The sequence below is a fragment of the Phasianus colchicus genome, chromosome 4, assembly GCF_987193195.1.
Source record: "Phasianus colchicus chromosome 4, bPhaCol1.hap1.1, whole genome shotgun sequence".
Taxonomy (NCBI): domain Eukaryota; kingdom Metazoa; phylum Chordata; class Aves; order Galliformes; family Phasianidae; genus Phasianus; species Phasianus colchicus.
Window position 1 is genome coordinate 34,839,704 of NC_143439.1, and position 18,942 is coordinate 34,858,645.

Consider the following 18,942-nt stretch of genomic DNA (forward strand, 5'->3'; position numbering starts at 1 on the left):
AAGAAAAGCCTGAAGCACCACTGCACAGCAGAGCTATCAAGGTATCACCATGCAGTTCAGAATGGCCAGGAATTAAAGATCAAACTCAATGTCAAATATTCCTAAAAAGCAGAGGCTTTGCTTTACCTATTTAATTGTTACATTAAAAGCTAACTACATTGATCATGATATTTACATGAAACTTCACTTGCACACGAGAGAAGGAAATTCTAGTTCATCGTCATAAATTATCTTCTATCTTCTCTCAAATGAAACAGTGGGAAGTAAACACCCTATTTTCCTATCTTGATGGACCTTTAACATACTCATTAAGATAAACATATGTCCAGCAGATGAATGGAGATAACTGGTCATAAGGGCTGACACGCAATATGCACGTGCTGAACTATGTGTACTGAACTATTCATGTCATCGTAGGATGGTTCAAGGTATTTTTACATGAAACCCTCTATTTATATAGCACCCTCTAGTCACAAAACCAAGCATTTTCCATTTCTTTTTCTAAACAAAGGATATAACAGTGCAATGAGAACTTGCCATTCAACAGCGGAAACTATTTGTAAAGCTGGGAAGCTGAAGACACTAGGAAGAAAAGGCTTTAATGAAACTGGCCACTGTGCGTGCCAACTGTCAAGACTTTTTATATATTCTTCCAAGGAACACTGACTGAGGATTTTTCTGTGTTTACTCTTTACATCTCGATTATTATACTTCTTTGAAGGATGCCAAAGTACAAAATTCATAAGAAATGCCATATTAGAAACAGGCAGGCTTTTTTCCTCTGCAACTAGTCTGCAGTTGTACTCAATGACCCATTAACTTATTTTTGGTTCTGTACAAAGGCAGCATCAAGACATTTGCAACTCATTATCTAAGCTAAGCACAAGAATTCACCACTAGAGCCTCGGCTGACCCAGATCCAAAGGAAATCCCCATATGCTTGGAATTTCTGAAATACAAGCATTACAGTCGTTGCCTGGTAAGAAAACAGTTTCCATACACAACCAAAGATATGTTTATATTTATGTTTTTGGAGGCTTATAACTTGGCAAGAAGCACATATATCTTCCCAGGGCAGTAAAATTTTTATCACTGACATCAGGGTAAAAACACAGTGAAGTTTTAAGTTACCAATCCACAACACCGAGGCAGTATAGCTGCAACAGTTCTCTAGACCAATATTTTAGCCCACAATAGGAAATTCTTTACTTCTATTAAATCATTATTATAAAATCCCACTTTCAGCTGCAAATAGAAGTCCAATACAAAACAGCTCCACTCACTGTGTCATTAATTCATTGCCAGAGCATGGTTTGTCCCGTGCTGTGGGGAAGGAAGGCCATAGTGCATTTGACTTTGGTCTCTCCCCTTACAGAGCCTCCTGGAACAAGCCTGGAGGCTAGTATGTGCTAGAGTTGCACATACAGCTACATGTACTGAGGTCTGACCCCAGTGCCTTTGACTTGGAGAAGGGCATCTGCTGCACTCTCAGCAGTGCCCTCATCAGCCAGAGTTTGCTTGTGGGCAATATAGCTTTGTAAAATCTACCAGCACTGCAGTAGTTAAATGAGCAGAAGCCTTGCCTGGGAGTAACAGAATAACTAGTTGAATAACTAGTTGAGAACAGCCATCAGCATTACAGGAGTCATGCAAACACTTTGGTCATTCTCTCTTTCGGATCAAGACAGAAGTTCAGCTTATTTCCTTGTATTTGTAAACAGCACACAGAAAGATGGGGTGAACTAAGACAATCACATTTCCCACTCTGCTATGGAAAATGTAGAAGGTGACTTTGTAATTAGAGATGGTATGATAATGCATACAATAGGACTGGCTACAATAAGGCAGAAACCTTAACTCTGGCATTTCATATCTTCTAAGAGATCGAATTGGCAAACTAAATAACATTCTTTGAATTTTTGAAGTATCATAAAATCACAGAATGAGGAAATAATGAAATATTCTTCTATAAGACAGTACCATGAATAATACTCAGGGTGCAGAGTGGTGACCACTTATGTATTAATGCTAACTATAATTGCCAGGCAGCCGTATTTGAATTATTTTCTCCTCCAACCCAGGTGGGAAATAATTGCCTGACATGCACTGTCAGAAGCTGAGTAACTAATAGCAATGAGCTATAAGAGCTGCTGTGAACTCTTGATTATACAGAATAGCAAAATATGAGCCTTAAGTCACCAGTGAATCCCCTGCAATTCCCTTATGCTGTCTGACAATTGTGTCTCTTTTTCAGTCTGAGACCATTCACCACAATCCTAAATGTAGAAGATCCCTGGGGAGACCCATTTGAGATGCCTAGGCAGCTGGGGACACTTGCCTCCATGTCCTTGAGCTCCTTCTGGCAGCACATCCTAATGAAGCCACCCGTGACCTTACTAAGACTCATCCTGGAAGAGGCCCTTTCTCTTGCAGCAGTACTCTGATAGGGATCTTCAAGGTTAAAAACCCCCAAAACATTGATATTCCGTTTTCTGAGCAGAAACACAGGAACCATAATGTACTCAGTCAAACAGTCTCTTTTAGGATTCCATCCTCTACACATACCATTTTGAAAAGACTCATGGAATGATACCTGGATAACACTTGATTTCAATTTTAAAACTACCATTTTGTGCATTGGCTCTGTGGCCATTACCATACAAAAAGCTTTACCTCTGCTCCTGAATACTTGTGGGTGTGCTGAACAAGCTCGGCTAAGCAGATTTCCTCACTGATTGGCATGGACTGAAAATGAAGTTTGAAGATCTCCCCACGAGTGGCTGCATCTGGCAAAGGCACATAGATAATTCTGTCTATTCTTCCTGGTCTCAGCAAAGCCTGCAAGGAAAATGTCACAGAAAATGGTATAAAGAACAGCACATCACATCACGAATGTAAAAACCGTAAGTCAATTAAAAACAATAATAGCAACAAAACCCAAAAAACAATTTCAGCAGAAGCAAGAAACTGCACAAGAAGAATTAAGTTAAGAGCTAGAGAGGTTGCTCTCTTACACTGCAATATATCAGTCACTAAAAAGACAGTAAAGCTATTCAGCTTGTGAAATATCAGTTTATGGAAAAAAGGCATCATAAAGGAACTAAAGTCATTTTCCTAAAATAATAATTTTAGGCTTGTTGCAAGGTGTGCTGGAATGTTAGGGCTTGGCAAAAGGACAGGTGGCAATGGACATTTCCTAAGTTCAGATCTTCAATCAAGACAAGCAGAGGAAAAGAAAATTGAAGTAAAGCTGGCATCCTGCATTCATATTTATTTATCCCACGTTACTAGCACTGCACACACTTAACCAAGAACATAGTCACGTTTTTCACACACAATAAGGTAATTCTAAACAGAGACAGTGATGTTCACCTTCAAAAAGGAGGAGAAAAAAACTACAGACTTGCAAAAATAATGTAGTTTAATACGTTTTGGCATCAGTTTTAGATTGTTGGAAGAACGTTTCTCCTGTGCCACAAAACAGCTGAAAATTCAGCAAATGAATAGTTACAAGGCCAGTAACTGCAGCCTCATACAAGTACAGGGAACCACTGCCACAAAAAGCAGCTGGAGAGTTGTCTGGACAGGAGGAAACCTCTCATCTCTCAGGGAGTTCATCCCTGGGACAGGTCAGCAATGAGGCTGTGAAAACTCTATCCCTGAGGCTCGGCATGATGAAGCCAAGCCCTCCTCAATCTGGTGTTGGTGACAGTCCTGCATCTCACGGGTGGGGGGACTGCAAGGCCTCTGGAAGCCCTCTTCAACCAAGCTTTCTATCATTCTATGGTTTCTGGACTGGGTCAATATGTAAATACTATCCATGAATAAAACGATTATGTCTGATACACAGGAGAAGCCAAATCTTTAGATTTATGAAATGGGAGGAAGCTTATTTCCCTGTATTTTTACAAATCTATAAGATTTTTTAAATTAAAACCATTTACTGTAAAAAAACTAAAAAATAAAAATTAAAACTCTCACAGCCTGACTTGACATTTGAGGGGAAAAAAAGTGCAGAGCAAATGCACCTAAATAGTATTTAAAAACTATTTTTTAAAAACTAGGCAATGTTTATAAAATTCAGCATGTAACCTAAATTGTTTTTATGTTATGGTTCTCCCTTGGGCAGAGTAGTTCAAGTTTCAGATGACTGGAGATACTGCATGGCTGTCCTGGGCTGTCAGCCAATAAGTCTTTTCCCAGCCTGATCATGTCAGTGAAAGTCATGCTGAAAAAAATAGTAGGAAAGAGCTTTTCTTCCTGCACAGCATTGATCAAGTTAACACCCTTCCTAGAGTTTCTTTAAAAAGACTGTTGTGGTGCTTCAGAATGGAAAAATGTATCCTGAATGTTAAGAGATGTCTTGTTATTTTTAAAACAGAACATGAAAATGTTCAGTAGGAAGCACATGGCACTGCTGTGTGTTTCGTTGGCCTAGCAAAGGACATAGCAAGGGAAGACTTAAGGCCCATATCTAGCCCCGTATCCTTTCTCCGTCAGCAGCCAATGCTGGATCCCAACAAAAGAGAGTGAGAAGCAGGCTGTCCACCAGTACTTCCTTATCAGACTGTGCTACTTGCCACAGCACTTTCAGTATATTCACCAAGAACTCAACACCCCAGTGATAACTCAACAACTGTGCAATTTGGGGTCTAAACTATGTGTGTATCAGGATGTTGCCAACACACCTGGAAGAAAAATTTGCATGTTTCAAGACTAGGCTTGGAGGAAGAGGATTTACACTGCAATTGCATTCTACATGCTGTTAAGGGAATGCCCATAGATAACTCTGCTATTTAGAAGAAACACAAAATGCTCACAAGAGTACAATGGTGCATCTCTTTTAAATCAAGGCAGATTTAATCAGGAAGCCTAGATAATTAGAACATTTTCTAGAGACAACTTAGCTCCTGCTAACAAATGATCATGGCAGTTGTGCAAGAAGAACAACAAAATGCTTGACAGAAAGAAGGTCCTGACCAGCCGCAACCAAATGCTACAGCTATAAGCTTTCAGCTGTGGGACAGACTCTTAACATAATGCAGCACCCACTCAGTAAAGAACAAATGCAGATATCAAAGAATGAATAAATTTTTTTCCTCCACATTAGTTAAAATTGAGTTTCTTCCAGTTTGTCCCAAACGCTTTGTATTTCATATATATAGTCTTAGTTGGAAGCCCAAGATTAAAACACGCCTCTTCCTACAGTCAAGCATACGAATGTTATCCAAGACAACCGGATGTGCTGGAATCCTACAAAACAAAGCACAAGTCAGTCTCTGTAGTGCTTCCTCGTTAAGTAAACAGACAAAAAAGAGAGGAGAGAAAATATCCCGTTAACTTCACTTGTGAAAAGTTCCAAATTCCCTCCTACCTCCAAAGAGAAAAGCAGATTCACCTGAGAACTGGACTCTACCAGTGCTCACAGCAGGTCAACCAGATGGACAAACCTGGTTTCCCTGGAAGACTCTGGGCACAGCCGGACTTTTCCCTGAAGGCCCAACACCAAAGTGTCCCAACACTTTGACTTCTGGCAAGCTTCAGAGGAACTAAGTGTATGGAAAGAGGCCAGAAATGGGTTGCAGAGCTGTTGTGTTGCTCGTGAGTGTGAAAATAACCAGAGGGCAATGGCAAGCCAAGGCCATTTTCATCTGCAGACTCCTTGTTAGCCTCTTGGGCTAGATGTTGAGGATTTTGTCTCAGTGTTCTTCTCACACTCAGTTTTCCTTCTTGGCCAAAATAATTTGGTAGTCAGAACTGAGCTGCACACAGAGCATGGCACTAAAGGAACAAGATACCTCTTTTGATATTTTTGTACAGTTGGAAGTTTCTTCTGGAGGAAAATGAGCTCTTGCTGGTTTGCTTATAGAAGCTTGATCTGGTATTTTATGCCAACAGCCGCAGCACCATTATCACCAAGGCCCTTAATGGACGCTGGCACAATCGTCTTCCTCAGATCCATTTCACTTGCAGAAGTAAAGAAGGCTTTTGGAGACGGTTGCTCAGAGCATGCTATGACTTTTACAGGCTGTCCCAGAAGGCAAAGCTTCAAGCTTGCAACTTGCCCTCTAGAAATGTCATGGGGACTAAAAAGCACATCCAGGTCACCTCCAGCCCAGCTCCACTGCCCCGAGGGTGTGGCGGGCATGGCAGCCTGGGGACTCACCAGCCATCACAGGTTGGAGGTGAAGCCACCTGGTATTGACCCTCACTGCCAAGCTGAAGGAGAAGAAGTTTGGCAAGAGAAGGTGGCAGCAGCAGGAGAAGCAAGAATTGGCTGTGCAAGGAGAGGCAGCTGGGGGAGGGTGAAGAGTTGAAGCGAGGCTGCAGGTTCGGGCAGATAGGAGCTGCTGGGAGTACAAAATTAACTGCTTGCGGCTGGGAGATGCAGAACTGATTTGAGGCTAGGAGTGCACGGAAGGTGGGAAGTTGATGGAGCCAAAATTAATTGATGTGTGCGCAGAGCTACATAATTCACTGATGTAGAGATGTGAGGGTTGCATAATTTATGTAGGCCAGGAAGGGCACAAAATTAAGTAATTGGGGTTTTGGTAGAAACCAGAATACTTCATGCCATTATGCCATTCTTTTGCAAGTTTATATAATTTTTTGTTGTTACCACAACAGTTATGAAAGGGGTCTGACTGCCCACACACTGAAGGGTTATGAGTAGTAAACATACACAACATTCTTCAGAGGAGCAACAGCATTCAGGAAGGTAAGATAATCATCAAGTAATACATAGTATCATCAATAGAAAAAACACACTTTAATTAAGAAGAAACTATTGCCCTTTGAAAAAGAAATGCTTAAATTCTGTACTAATTAAAATAGAGTATTACTTCAAAATATAGCATTGGAAAAGATAGATGGTTCAAAAATGTGTATTTTGTGTGCAATTATGAAGATAATTATTTCAGGAAACAAAACTTAAATATGCAAAGCCAGGAAAATATTTGTGGTTCCTGTTAAGAATGAACTAGAATTAACCCTAGGGCTTTGCTAATTTTCTTCTTCTTTTCCTTTTTTTTTTTTTTCTTCCCAACATAGTTAGCTTTTTTCAAAGAATGCTTGGCCATTTCAGCAACTACATCATCAAACAATGCAGAATTGTAACACTGCTAGAAGCACCCACAGCTGATGAGCCTTCTCTAAGATGGAAAAAATAGCTCTCCTATTGACATACTTCTTCAGTTACATTTACATTCATCAAAATTTTCTTGATTGGATCTTACAACAAAACTGCATACATAACATAAATGTAATACCAGGAAACATAGTGAACGCTGACAAAAATTTTGATAGCAAAATGTAAATTACGTAGCAAAGCATAAGCTGCACAGTAAACTGCATATTTAGTTGTGTAAGAGAGAGCAAGTAGGTTCAGCAGGTAACAGAAGTTCATCCGGAGAATTAATGTTACTGCATGTTCTCTGCTGCAATCAATCTCCACAAGTAGGAACAGATTTTTATATTAAATTTAAGACAAGTATATACTTTATTATTATTATTATTATTATTATTATTATTATTATTTTAATAACATAGAACCTAAAAAACGCAACTAAAAGTTTAATCCTGCCTTTGGAGTCCATTGAGATTAGACCACAGAAGAAAATGAGAAAACTGGAAATAATAGAACAATCTGTTTCCTTTGTAACTAAATCCTCCCAACTTGAATTAACAATTGCTATCTATGAACCCTGGTTGTAGTCCATACTTACATGAACATAAGAGGTACTTTATATCTTGTAATCTAATTTAGTAATGCAAATCTTTTAACTTTCATCATTAGAGTATTTAAACATATGTAAAGCATTTAGAAGTAAGTCATGTTCCTCCTGTTAACTACTTGTGAGATCCTTTCAGTGTTCTTGCACACATGTCAGGACAGATGTATTGCAAGGGAGGATAGTATTGGGGGTAAGAGAGAGGAAGTGAATTTGTTAACAACAATGAAAGGATCTTCTGGAGCCATCATATTTCATCTTGCAGGAGTGAATTCAGCTCCCGTAAAGATGCTTCAACTATATTTCAAGGCTCAACTCCATGTGTGAAAGCAAGACTAGAAGGTACTAAGGAGAAAAGGGAGGCAGGGAAAACATTTGTGTCAGTATTATGCACTTGAAAACCATGGTCCTGGGGAGATCTAAATATTATTGCTCTGCAAGGTTTTTCTTCCTCCTCCATTTGGCACGAGCTTACTCAGCAGGCAACACTGCACCTCGCCATTTCAGGTGACACACTTAAGTACCATGTCACAAGGCTGGAGTATTGTAGTCACAGGCTCCTGAGTCAAGCAGTACTGCTGTTTTCTTGCCAAGAGCCCCTTTCCTCACACTCTTCCTCCTCCCCACCTTCTTCCTCTTGTGCCAACATCTGTCACCACCATCAGCACATGCCAACATCTCTAACCAGTTCCCCTCTTTGATGACTTGTTTGTTGGTCACCACCCTTGTACTTCTCCCAAGATTTGTGCAGATTATTCTCAGCTCTCGTTACACAACATCTACAATTGCACTTGGGGTGGAGTAGTTTTCTTCCTTAGCTTACAGTATACCTACTAATGTAAAATCTCATTTGCAGACAGAAATTTATTATATATTATTGGAGACTAGTCCCTGCAAAATGCTGCATTCTCCTTTTCAGTCCCTACAGAAAGTCTTTACATTCTACATACATTTCTAAAAATAAGGAGGCTATACAACCTCTCTGTCATGTCAGTCTTGCTCAAGACCCGGAGCATTGTGCAAGTTGACAAGAAAAGACATGATACATTTGACAGCAGGTGTTCAAGAAGAATGTGCACTATAAAGTGGCAGTGAGCACAGGGTGAACATTTTACTCAGACACTAACCATAATTACTAATTAAGGGCAGAGAACAAATATACAGTTTGATACGCCGACAAATAGTAAAACAATCTGAACAGGGATACATTTATATCAAAACTCAGTCAAAAGCAAGATGAAGCAATACGGAGAGTTTACCACCTGAAAAATAAGACTAATCTGCCCTGTCTGTTAAGCAAATGTCCCTGCCTGTAGTATACATCACTTTTCTTATCCTTCAGGTGTAACACCACTAGTTTATCTTTTTACTTCAATCATTTGAAGTAAATCACAGATTTTTAGCTGTTTACAGTTTGTGTCATCAGCAGAGAAGAGAAACTTCTCAGTGTAATTCACTGCATGCTTTGAAATGGCTCTCTTTGCTAGCTACCTAGAGAAAACAACACCTTCAGCTGTCATTACAGATCAGTTCCAGAAGGCAGAAAAATAACAATCTCTTATTTTCTTATAGAGCAAAACTTGAGAAAGGAACTGCCTTTACTCAGTAGAAACCATTGGTGTTCCTCATTTGAACAGTATACCTCACTTCTGTGTGTTTCACAGCACATCAGCCACTTCCACCAATGGTGGGGATTTTACATGGATATGAGCATCACTTCAATAACTGAAGCTTATAAGCAGTGCATCAAGAAAGCAAAAATTTTCAGAGTTGATGTGAAAGCACATTCAGCCTACCAAAGCAACCAGAGCTTATGATTTTGAGATACTTCTTTTCCCCCACGTGTGCAGTCAGGCACAGACAAGGTCCCACTGTGGGCTGGTTCTCTAATCCCCACAATTGCATTATCACCACACAGTGCTGCCTTAGTCTGGCATCCACACCACAGCCCTGGCCTCACTGCCAAACAGTGGGGTTTCAGGCTGCTCCAGGCTGGAAGTAAATGTGCTTCTGCCTTTGGGGATATGGCACTGAGAATGTAGTGCCAGGGATTATTTATTTGCCTTATCTTGTCTATGCAGCTCAGTGAAGAGGCTCCTGGTCCCTCCTGCTTCCTCATAAGCATGCTGGGGGCACACATCAAGCATGGCCAGGAGAAACAGGGACAGCTTGCAGGGTTTATGCCTCTCTGCCACCTAAACAAAGTGCTTGCTGAAGCTGAGAATGGCTGAAAACCTGTGCAAAACAAACCTGCTAAGAGCTGGACATACTAAAATATCCTGATCTTTTTTTAATCAGAGGAACATTACTGTCCCAAACCACTGTGCATCACAGTCCTGACACAGACAGAGTTTGATTAATATAGCTAATTTAAGGGGAATCGTAGAGAAAGAGGGCTTGAGGAGACTTGTTCTTTGCAGCAGTGAGACCATGTAAACACAACTGTAAGGAACAATGTGCTCCTTGGCCCATGCAGACAATACCAGTGCACATTTCTATGTGTTTTTCTTCAGATAGGATTAAAATATCTCAAGAAATGGAGTTTCGATCACTTCTCTTGGCAGAAACATCTGCAGGCAGATATTCTGCACGCTGCAGAACTAGTATCTCCATGCTTTTTTTTTTCCTGATATTTCAAACAGTTAAATTGGCCAGTTGGCACGGCTTACTGCGGTGCTCCCTGGGAGCCAAGCTTTGCCCAGGCCTCGATCTATAAAAGTCTAAACCTGTCAGCAACACACCACATTTTCAAAGCAATAAAAGCAGTGCAAATCCAAGCAACCCTACTGATATGATTCCAGATACTCCACTTTATTACGATGGAAATTCAGCTCGAAATTGAGCCTCTTAAAAGTATTCAAAGACGTGCAGACTCTGACAGCAGAATCAGGCTTCTTCTCTGCTCTGCACTGTGAACATAATCTCAGAAAAACTGAAGCAATTCAGCAGGTTCTCTACAATCAGATTACCTTCTGGACAACGTAATAAAAGTCTTCAAGTGATGAGCTATTAAAAAAAATAATAATAAAAGTGCCCAGCCTTACTTCCTCTTCTTGTTCCTGTCCTTGTGTCAGTCCCAGATCCCAGCGCAGGGCTGTAGCTCTGGCTTCCTTTGCAAGTGCAACTTCAGCCACAAGCTCTTATTCTCACCTGTGGCAAATCTTAATGCAGTGATGTGAGGAAAGAGGATGTCCTGAGCTTTGGCTGCTGTCCCACAACTTCAGTAAGAAGCAGCAGTGAGCTAGGACTTGGCCACTTGCTGGACCGCGCAGAGAGGTTTTGATACGGAGAAGGAATTGTAACTCCTCTTCCTGTTCTCTAAACACAATGCAATGCTTCTTCCCTGGTTTCTAATAAAATAATTTGCAGCGAAGTTAACTAAAGGAAAAAAACAAAATCTATAGTCTGTGAATAAGCAATGTAACACACCCTCTTCAGCGTATGTTTACATAAGGGAGTCCTCCATGCTCCCATTTAAGAGGTGCAAAACCTCAGGAATGTCAGTTCTTTTTTTCTCCTCCCTCTTTTTTGGGGGTGGGGGTTTAATAAAAGAACCCCTTTAGAAAAGATAACAATTACATGTAATGGAACCTGGAACCAGACTCTTTTGGCAATTAATCACCCAGGAGCCGTTGCAATCCTGCAGGCTGTTTCTGACAGATTTTGAGAGCTTTACAGGAATCACTGGGATAAGATGTGCCTGGGCTGGCTCCTGACAGGGACCGATCATGTAGAAAGTGGGTTGTTGGTTTTGGGGCTTTTTTAGTTTGTATATTCATACAGATGCACACCTATACACACACACAGCCGCATGCGCTCATATATGCATATATATGGAATTCTTTCTTTACGTACATGGAACAACTGCAGAACTCATTATTAGCCCAGAGGCAGAAAAAGAAAGGAAGAAAGAAAAAAAGAAAATAAAGTCCTTTCTTCCTCTTAGCAAAGATGAGCTATCCATCACTTAACAGAGATACTTCCTGTTTTGAAGCAGTTGGGAAGGCATGACTTCCAACCCAAATACTTGGCTTGGCAAACTATTCCTGTGTTGACAGATGCTTTTATAACCACTTCATTCCACCTGAAATTTCAGCATAAAAGGAGGTGGGTTTTTTCTTTTCTCTTTTTTTTTTTTTTTTTCTGAAGGAGGAGAAAGGGAAAGCAGAAAGGATAGGAAAGGGAAGTAAAAGGAAGGAAAATACCACAATTATAACAGCTGGATGACAGAGGTTAACATAGCTCTGACAGATGTTACCATATAACCTTATAATGACATGCTAGAGAAAAAAAAAACCAAACATAACACAAAACCTGTTCCTTGTAGGAAAGAGAATTTTGAACCCCTGCCAAAATATTACAATTCACTTCAGAAGCTTTTGAAAATTGTAACAACGATCTACCATATAACAAAATAGTTTTCCATACAAACCTATGGCTTTAGATTACCATCACTCTGACAGAATAAATTACCAGTGCTGGATGAGATTCTTTTCAGAGGAACAACTTCTCCTCAAATGACAAAACACACAGCACACCAGCTCCATCAGGATCTGCCTAACAGCACTTTTTTTCATCTTCTATGTTCTGTTTCCATAGGATTCATTAGCACTTCTCAGGATTGAATACTCCAGTGCGTGACAAGCAGCAATAAAGATGCACTGCACATGAGAAGATATATCTGTACAGTTGCACGAACCACTTTATATAACCTTTTGTCATTATCAGTTTCTGTACTGCTTACACCTGGTTACTTTGGTGACTATCCTACCACAAAAATCTTGAACAGTTTCCCTGGCTTGAGACCAAAATTTACAGACCTGTCTAACAAACTACAAATAAATAAAGTGTAACAGAAATGTTCAGTGACTGAAATAGGTATGTGAAACAATCTGCTTCTGAAGAAACAGATCAACAGAGTGGGAAGCAACATCAGTGAAACAATTAAAAAGCAGTTACAAAAGGCAGTCAATGACTTTCCATCGTTACAGCCAACACTGTGGCAGAAGAAAAATAGACGATAGTTTTAATTATTTGAAATATACTGTTTTACTATCACAGCTCTGGAAGACCATTTGAAGCAACAAAATAGATGCCGGTCCCAGTAACGGTCATTCAATGGAAAAGTCATTCAACTTGAAGAGAGAATAAAGTCACAATGTAAAAAATACCACTAATTTGTGCTTGAAATTGGAAACCAGGAGCCTGCTGAGCACAACAAATAACACAAATAGTTCTCTTGTCATGTTTTCAGTGCAGGAACAACCAGAAAACACTCCAGGGTTTTAACTGATAGTCCAGATGTCTGAACGCCAAGGAAGCCCTCTCACTCTTCCAAAAAAAAATATGCGCTCTTAAACAGTTTTTATTTACAACTCGTGAAGAAATTATATGAGTATACATCATAGAAAAGAAGCTGCTCATCAGCATCCCTGAAGCAGAGAGCACACAGCAAAGCAATGGGTGCTGGGGGACATCTAGCAGCAGGCACGCAACGCAAGACTTTAACCACAGCCACTCAGTTGAGGAGCCCTGCTGGGGCCAGAGGAGCCAAGTAAGCCACGCTGTTTGGGAACAGCCAGGTGCTGTCCCTGAGGACACCACAGCCATAGCAGCACAGGTGACATGGTTCCAGAGATTGAGAATGTGTGGGTAGTACAAAAGAACTGCACACTCAACTACAAGATCTCAGAGAGCAACACGACAGGATATGAATGTAGTCAAGAAAGAGCCTAATTAAGAACAGCAGTGCACTGGCTGGGTCAGAAGCCAGGATACTCTGCTTCAAGAAAAGGCCCCAGCAGACATGCCTTCTCTTATTACTGTAAGCAGACAATCACTGACTTCCTCCACCCGGATGCAGGAAGACAACTTGGTGGTTTTCTCCTTCAAACACGCAGAAACCACTTTATGTGCTGATCTTAGAAACTGGTGGGTGGTGCTGAGTTTACATAAATTACGGTGCTTACTGTGGCTGACAGCTGCAAGTGACAGATACAGCTTGGACTTCAGGATTAAAATACGTATTTTCTAGTTATTAGGCCTGGAGCAATGCTGATAAAAGTCCTGAAATCAGTTTAGAAGTCTGCCAAGTGTTTATACACCCTAACAGACATGAAATCTTGAATGAAAAACTTTGGTGTCAATCAACCCACATTTTTTTCCCTACAATGTCAAGAGTTACCTCAAACAAATGTGAGATTCCTGACTATTGCCCATATACCTTTCTTCCTGAATGCCTCCGTTTTGTTAAGTCACCCATGACGTCCACCTCCAAGCACTTTTGCAAGGGAGGAATTATTTTGGTCAACCCCTATTTCATCTTCTATAGTCAGTCAGAAGGGATTCCTGCTATGGCAGACAGTCTGGCATAATATCTGGCTTCATTCTTACCACATATCCTAGATATTTCCATCTTTGTTTCTGGATAATTTAAGAGATTAAGTCTTGTTCAACTCCCTGACGAATCTCAGTATTTGTTATAAATTCATTTCATTTAATACCTACTATTTCCCTGAGGCATCTACTTTCAAAAGCTTTTAGATGTCTGTCTGTACCTTTGGTGGATTTCCAGCTTTTACATCCATCTGTTAAGGTGGAAACAAAATTTCTGTGGAAAACTCAGAGACCAGTTTTAAATCATAGATTATCAACATCCAGATCTTCTTCATGCTGGTAAATGCAGCTTCTGTCTTGCTGATATATATTATTATTTCTTTATGGGCATCTTGCTAGTTCTCACCTTGCTGCCACGCAGTATGAAGCTGCCTGTTGTGCATATGACTTGTTTTTATATCACATTAATGCAGCTGAAAATTGCTGCAGTTCTTGTTACACCGTTATGTCGATTTGGGTTTTAACTTTTTTTTTTCTTTTTTCTCTTTTGTGCATGAATATCTGTTGGTTGCCTGAAAAAAAACCAACCTGTGGTTTCCAACATAATGCACATTCAACTAGAGCCAACCTTTTCTCTTGTACTTCTTCCCAGTTAAAAGAGCAGTGATTCCAAATAGCAGAAGTGAAGTACTGCACCTCTACTTGACACCACTGTCTGCAGGAAGGAGTATTCATTCTGTCAATACATACTATGAGCAAGTAAGCTTCATCTTGATCGAAAGCCTTGATGAGGCAATTACTTCTCTTAACATATCCTGTCATTTCAACATGTTACAGACTCAATCCTGATGGACAAAGTCAAATATTATCTTTGAGTATAATCTAGTTTATAGAAACATGGTTGTTTCAGATGAGTTATGGTGGGGATTAAACCTGATCGGCACACGATCATCCTTTTGTTCATTGAACTTCAGTTGCCTTTTTTCTGCCTAAAACAACATAGGAAAAGACTTTTCTACCAATAAAAAAGCACAGTATTGTACTAAACACCATAGTAGTTTAGGCTTTAATTTCTGCGTGTGTGTAATTAAAACTTTTCTACTAACTCCATAGTTAAAAAATTCAATTATTTTTACCTATGGAGTCTTTCAACATTTTCTGGGGGGCTGTACATTTCCATGTCTTTAGTTTTTGTATCATGTCTTGCACTACTCAGCTGTTTAGTATTATTATTGCTTATTTTCATCTCTTTTTGTTACTAAGATGTCAGCTTTTTTTCCTTAGCTGGCATCTTGAAGGGTATAAATGTGCTGGTAAATTGTTTTCCATTCACCTTAATGCTCATTTATGCTTCCTTGATAAGATCAGCAATGTATCTCTTTTATCTTCTTATACTGCATACACTTGTGAATACTTAAAAATTTACGTAACTTATAGGGTTTACTTTTTTTCCCCCAAAAAGCAACAATGTTTGAATAGTTATTTTGCCCAATTTTCTCAGCTTTTACACTTACAAGTCTACTGTTTTTTTTTTAATGTTTGAAAGTCTTGAAAAATACACTTATTGCGCAAGCACCAAAACTGCCAGGCAGAAAGGACCAAAACCAAACTCAGCAACACTGAGTTCTTGAGGTGAATTCATTTGTCAAAGAGGCTTCCATGCTAAGTGTTTTGGGAGTATTCTTCTTCCATTTGTAAGTGTTCAAATAAGTGTGAGCTTCCAAAAGAAACAAGCCTGCACTTTGTAGGAATGCAAGTTTTTGAAACCTGCAGTAATTTCAAAGCATAAATACTTAAATACTTCAAAGCTTGCCATATCCAAGCTGTACATTCAGTGTCAGAGAATCTCATTCTTTCAGCACCATGGAACTGTAATGTACTAACAAAGCAGAAATAGCATGGATGGTACTATCATCTAAGAGAAGCTCTATGGTTTTCCTGTCAAACTTCATTGGTGAGTTATTGCTCATTTGTAAAGTAGAAATAGGAAATAAAAATCCATTCAGTGTTCATAGCAAAGGTCTTCCCAGAACTCAAAGGTGTTTGATCCTGAAAATTTATTAGGTTACTTGTTTGGGAGTCACTTCAAACTATTAGATTTATCTTGGGCTCTAATCATTGTTTAGAAATAGGTTTGAACTGCTGCTAGTTTAGTAGAAGTATTTGATTACTTCATCTGTCTTTATGTAGTAATACTCAGAAGGTGCCATACAGGCATGCAAAGTACCATTTAATACAGACAGTAGCACAGTTCAAGATACACTTTAGGAATAACATGCCCAGAGCTTGATGTTGCCCAAAGGCAATGAGGCTTGTAAGGAGACACCTACCTTTATTCTCTGCTGATTTGGATTTCCCTAAGCATTTGCAAATTGCAGGAACTGTAGCAACATATCTAATGTTTAGATTATTTAGCTTACTTCTCAGTGATATCAATACTTAAGGCTGACAACTAATGACGAGATAATTCATAAGATTACCCTCTGAAAATTGACAATTCTTGAGCTCTAGTGTTAGCAAAGGAATGTAAGGAAAACAAAATTCTATTTCATATTAATAGCTACATTTCTAACAATGAGATACTCAGAACTCTTGAAATTTCCTCCCACATATTCTTTAGTTTTCAAAATTATTCACATTTTCATTCTTCAAGTTTCTGAATCCATGAAGCTGTGCTTTGGCTGAAGGCCAAGATATACAGAATCAAACATTTTAAGCAAGCTGTTCTGATGGAGAAATAAGAGCTTCAAATTCTTTCTCAGGATGCAAAGATTTAATGTCCTTTGTACCAATAGTATATGCATGAAGAAATCAGTCTGTGAGAAGTCTATGCAAGGGAAATTCAGCATCTCTTAAGACGAGCATCAGAACAAGAACAATGACTGAAGCCAGGAGAATTGCATGCATGTTCTCTAAAGGCTTGTGCATTTGTGCAAAATGTGCTAAAAATTTGTGCTTTGTGCAAAATACAGACTTGGCATATACTCAAGCCCAATGAGGAATTGCCACAGTCACAGTCCTTGTGAAAACACTGAAGTAAACACACCCTCAAAAGAACTAGAGACACTTAATGAGGACAGGAGAAAGTCAGAACACGCAGAAACATTTCTCATTCTGTGGCTGTACAGAAGATGGGGGACTAGTACGACATCATTTTACTGTAGATTTCCAGGTGAAAGAATGAACTTGGCTATGGAGCACCCTTCTGCACAATGGTAGAAGCTCCAATTCTTGAAACTTTAAGACTAAACAGTCTGCTAAAAAGATTTCTGCAGACAACTTGCCTATATATACGCATAGCACGTGATGACATTTCCCAGTAGTTACTTTTTTTTATCTGCACTTCAACATTTCATTTTCAATGCAGAGAACAAGAAACAATTTGATTCCAACAGGAATTACTGAAGAGATTTCTTCGTGCTGTAATTTCTCTCAGAAAGTGTTGACAATGAATTAGAAAAACATATTTAAAATGTAAAAATGAAGATCATTAAAACGTAAGCTGAAATAAGTTGCTCCCCAGACTGAGTTAAGGATTGTGAACATCAGATTTTGATGCAAATACAACTTCACATCTGCCCAAGGTAAGTTAAGTCAGTTGTGGATGCACAATTTAAATCTTCCCTTGCAAAAGACGCTTGGTTAAACATCTCTTCTTTGAAGGCTGATCTTTTAAAAACAGTACTTGCACATAACAGAGAACACAGTTGTAAAACTTCTGTTCTTAAATGTAGCCACAGAACTGCTGGCATTAGACAGAAAGTAAAGCAATAAATGCCTCACTACAGTAACCTACAGAGATGGGTGTTAGCATCTGCACTGAAGAGTTCTCTCAGCAAAGCAAACTGACTTTGCTGTGGCAGTAATCAGATCTCCAAAGATTCTGTATTTGTTTCTGGAACACCTGCACAGAAACTAACACGAGTGTTTCATAACTTTTCAGAGTTTTGATCTCCAGGAATACTTATTGGGCAACAAGACAGCCATTGGCACCTTCAAGAGCATCCACATCCACCAAAGGTGGTGGGGAGGACAATGAATCTCTACATTAATGCTTCTTCTGTCTCACTCCACACATAGGAAATGCTTTCAGAAAAATCCTAAAGGCTCTCGCAGACAATGTAGAGCCTGCCCTTCTTGCACAGTACTTTACACTTTATTTTCTTACACATCAGTTCAGCCCTGAGACTGATGAAAGCCATCTCAGCTACACTACAGCTGTGAGCAGCTGCAGTTCTGGACCTGGCCACCACTTGTGACTCCTGTTAAGCAAGGAGGAGCTCAGGGGGTTTCTGCAGTGTCCTCTCAAACATCAGGCTTTACATGCTTTTAGCTTACTGGGATTTCGTCATTAGGCATCCACTTAAGAGAACCAGTGAGAAAGCAGTGGCTCACAAGAGCCAGAGTACAGACCAGGCCATGAGTGGAGGGGGCACCATCATGTCAGCAGCACACTCCGGCCATGCATGCCCATCATACCATGGCTCATTTCATCTGCAGCCGCAAAATGTTATTCCCTCCTTCTGCCTGCAAGCATCTCTTCTCAGTATCCCATCCATCAGTCTAACCAACCAGGCTGAAAGGAAAAGGGCAGCATTCCTATCCTCCCAGCCCATGCCACCATGACACAAAGTGCCTCTCCATGGTGCCCACTTGTGCAATGGGAGGCTGCGTCCACCATCCCACGTTCTGTGCAGATCTACACGTTTATTTATTATTATTAATATTTATTATAATTGATATGCAATATAAATATATATATATTTATCAAAGGAGATGGAGGAGGGGTATAGGCGCAGGGACCAGAGGTAATTGCTGCTACGCATTGATAGGACTTTATTTACTGAACACAGGAACAAACCAGCAAATGAACAAG

At 39.8% G+C, this 18,942-nt stretch overlaps 1 protein-coding gene across 6 annotated transcripts in view; it reads right to left on the minus strand.

Moving 5' to 3' along the window:
• AFG2A (AAA ATPase AFG2A) overlaps positions 1-18,942 on the minus strand; it is a 204,062-nt gene that overhangs the window by 55,167 nt on the left and 129,953 nt on the right. For all 6 annotated transcript variants that reach the window (XR_016466056.1, XR_016466055.1, XR_016466057.1 and 3 more), the window contains one exon: positions 2,674-2,838. Coding sequence is in view for 3 of the 6 variants with exons in the window: in XM_090139166.1 (XP_089995292.1) it covers positions 2,674-2,838 (165 nt within the window). In the remaining 3 variants the exon portion in view is untranslated. The remainder of the gene's footprint in view (positions 1-2,673; positions 2,839-18,942) is intronic.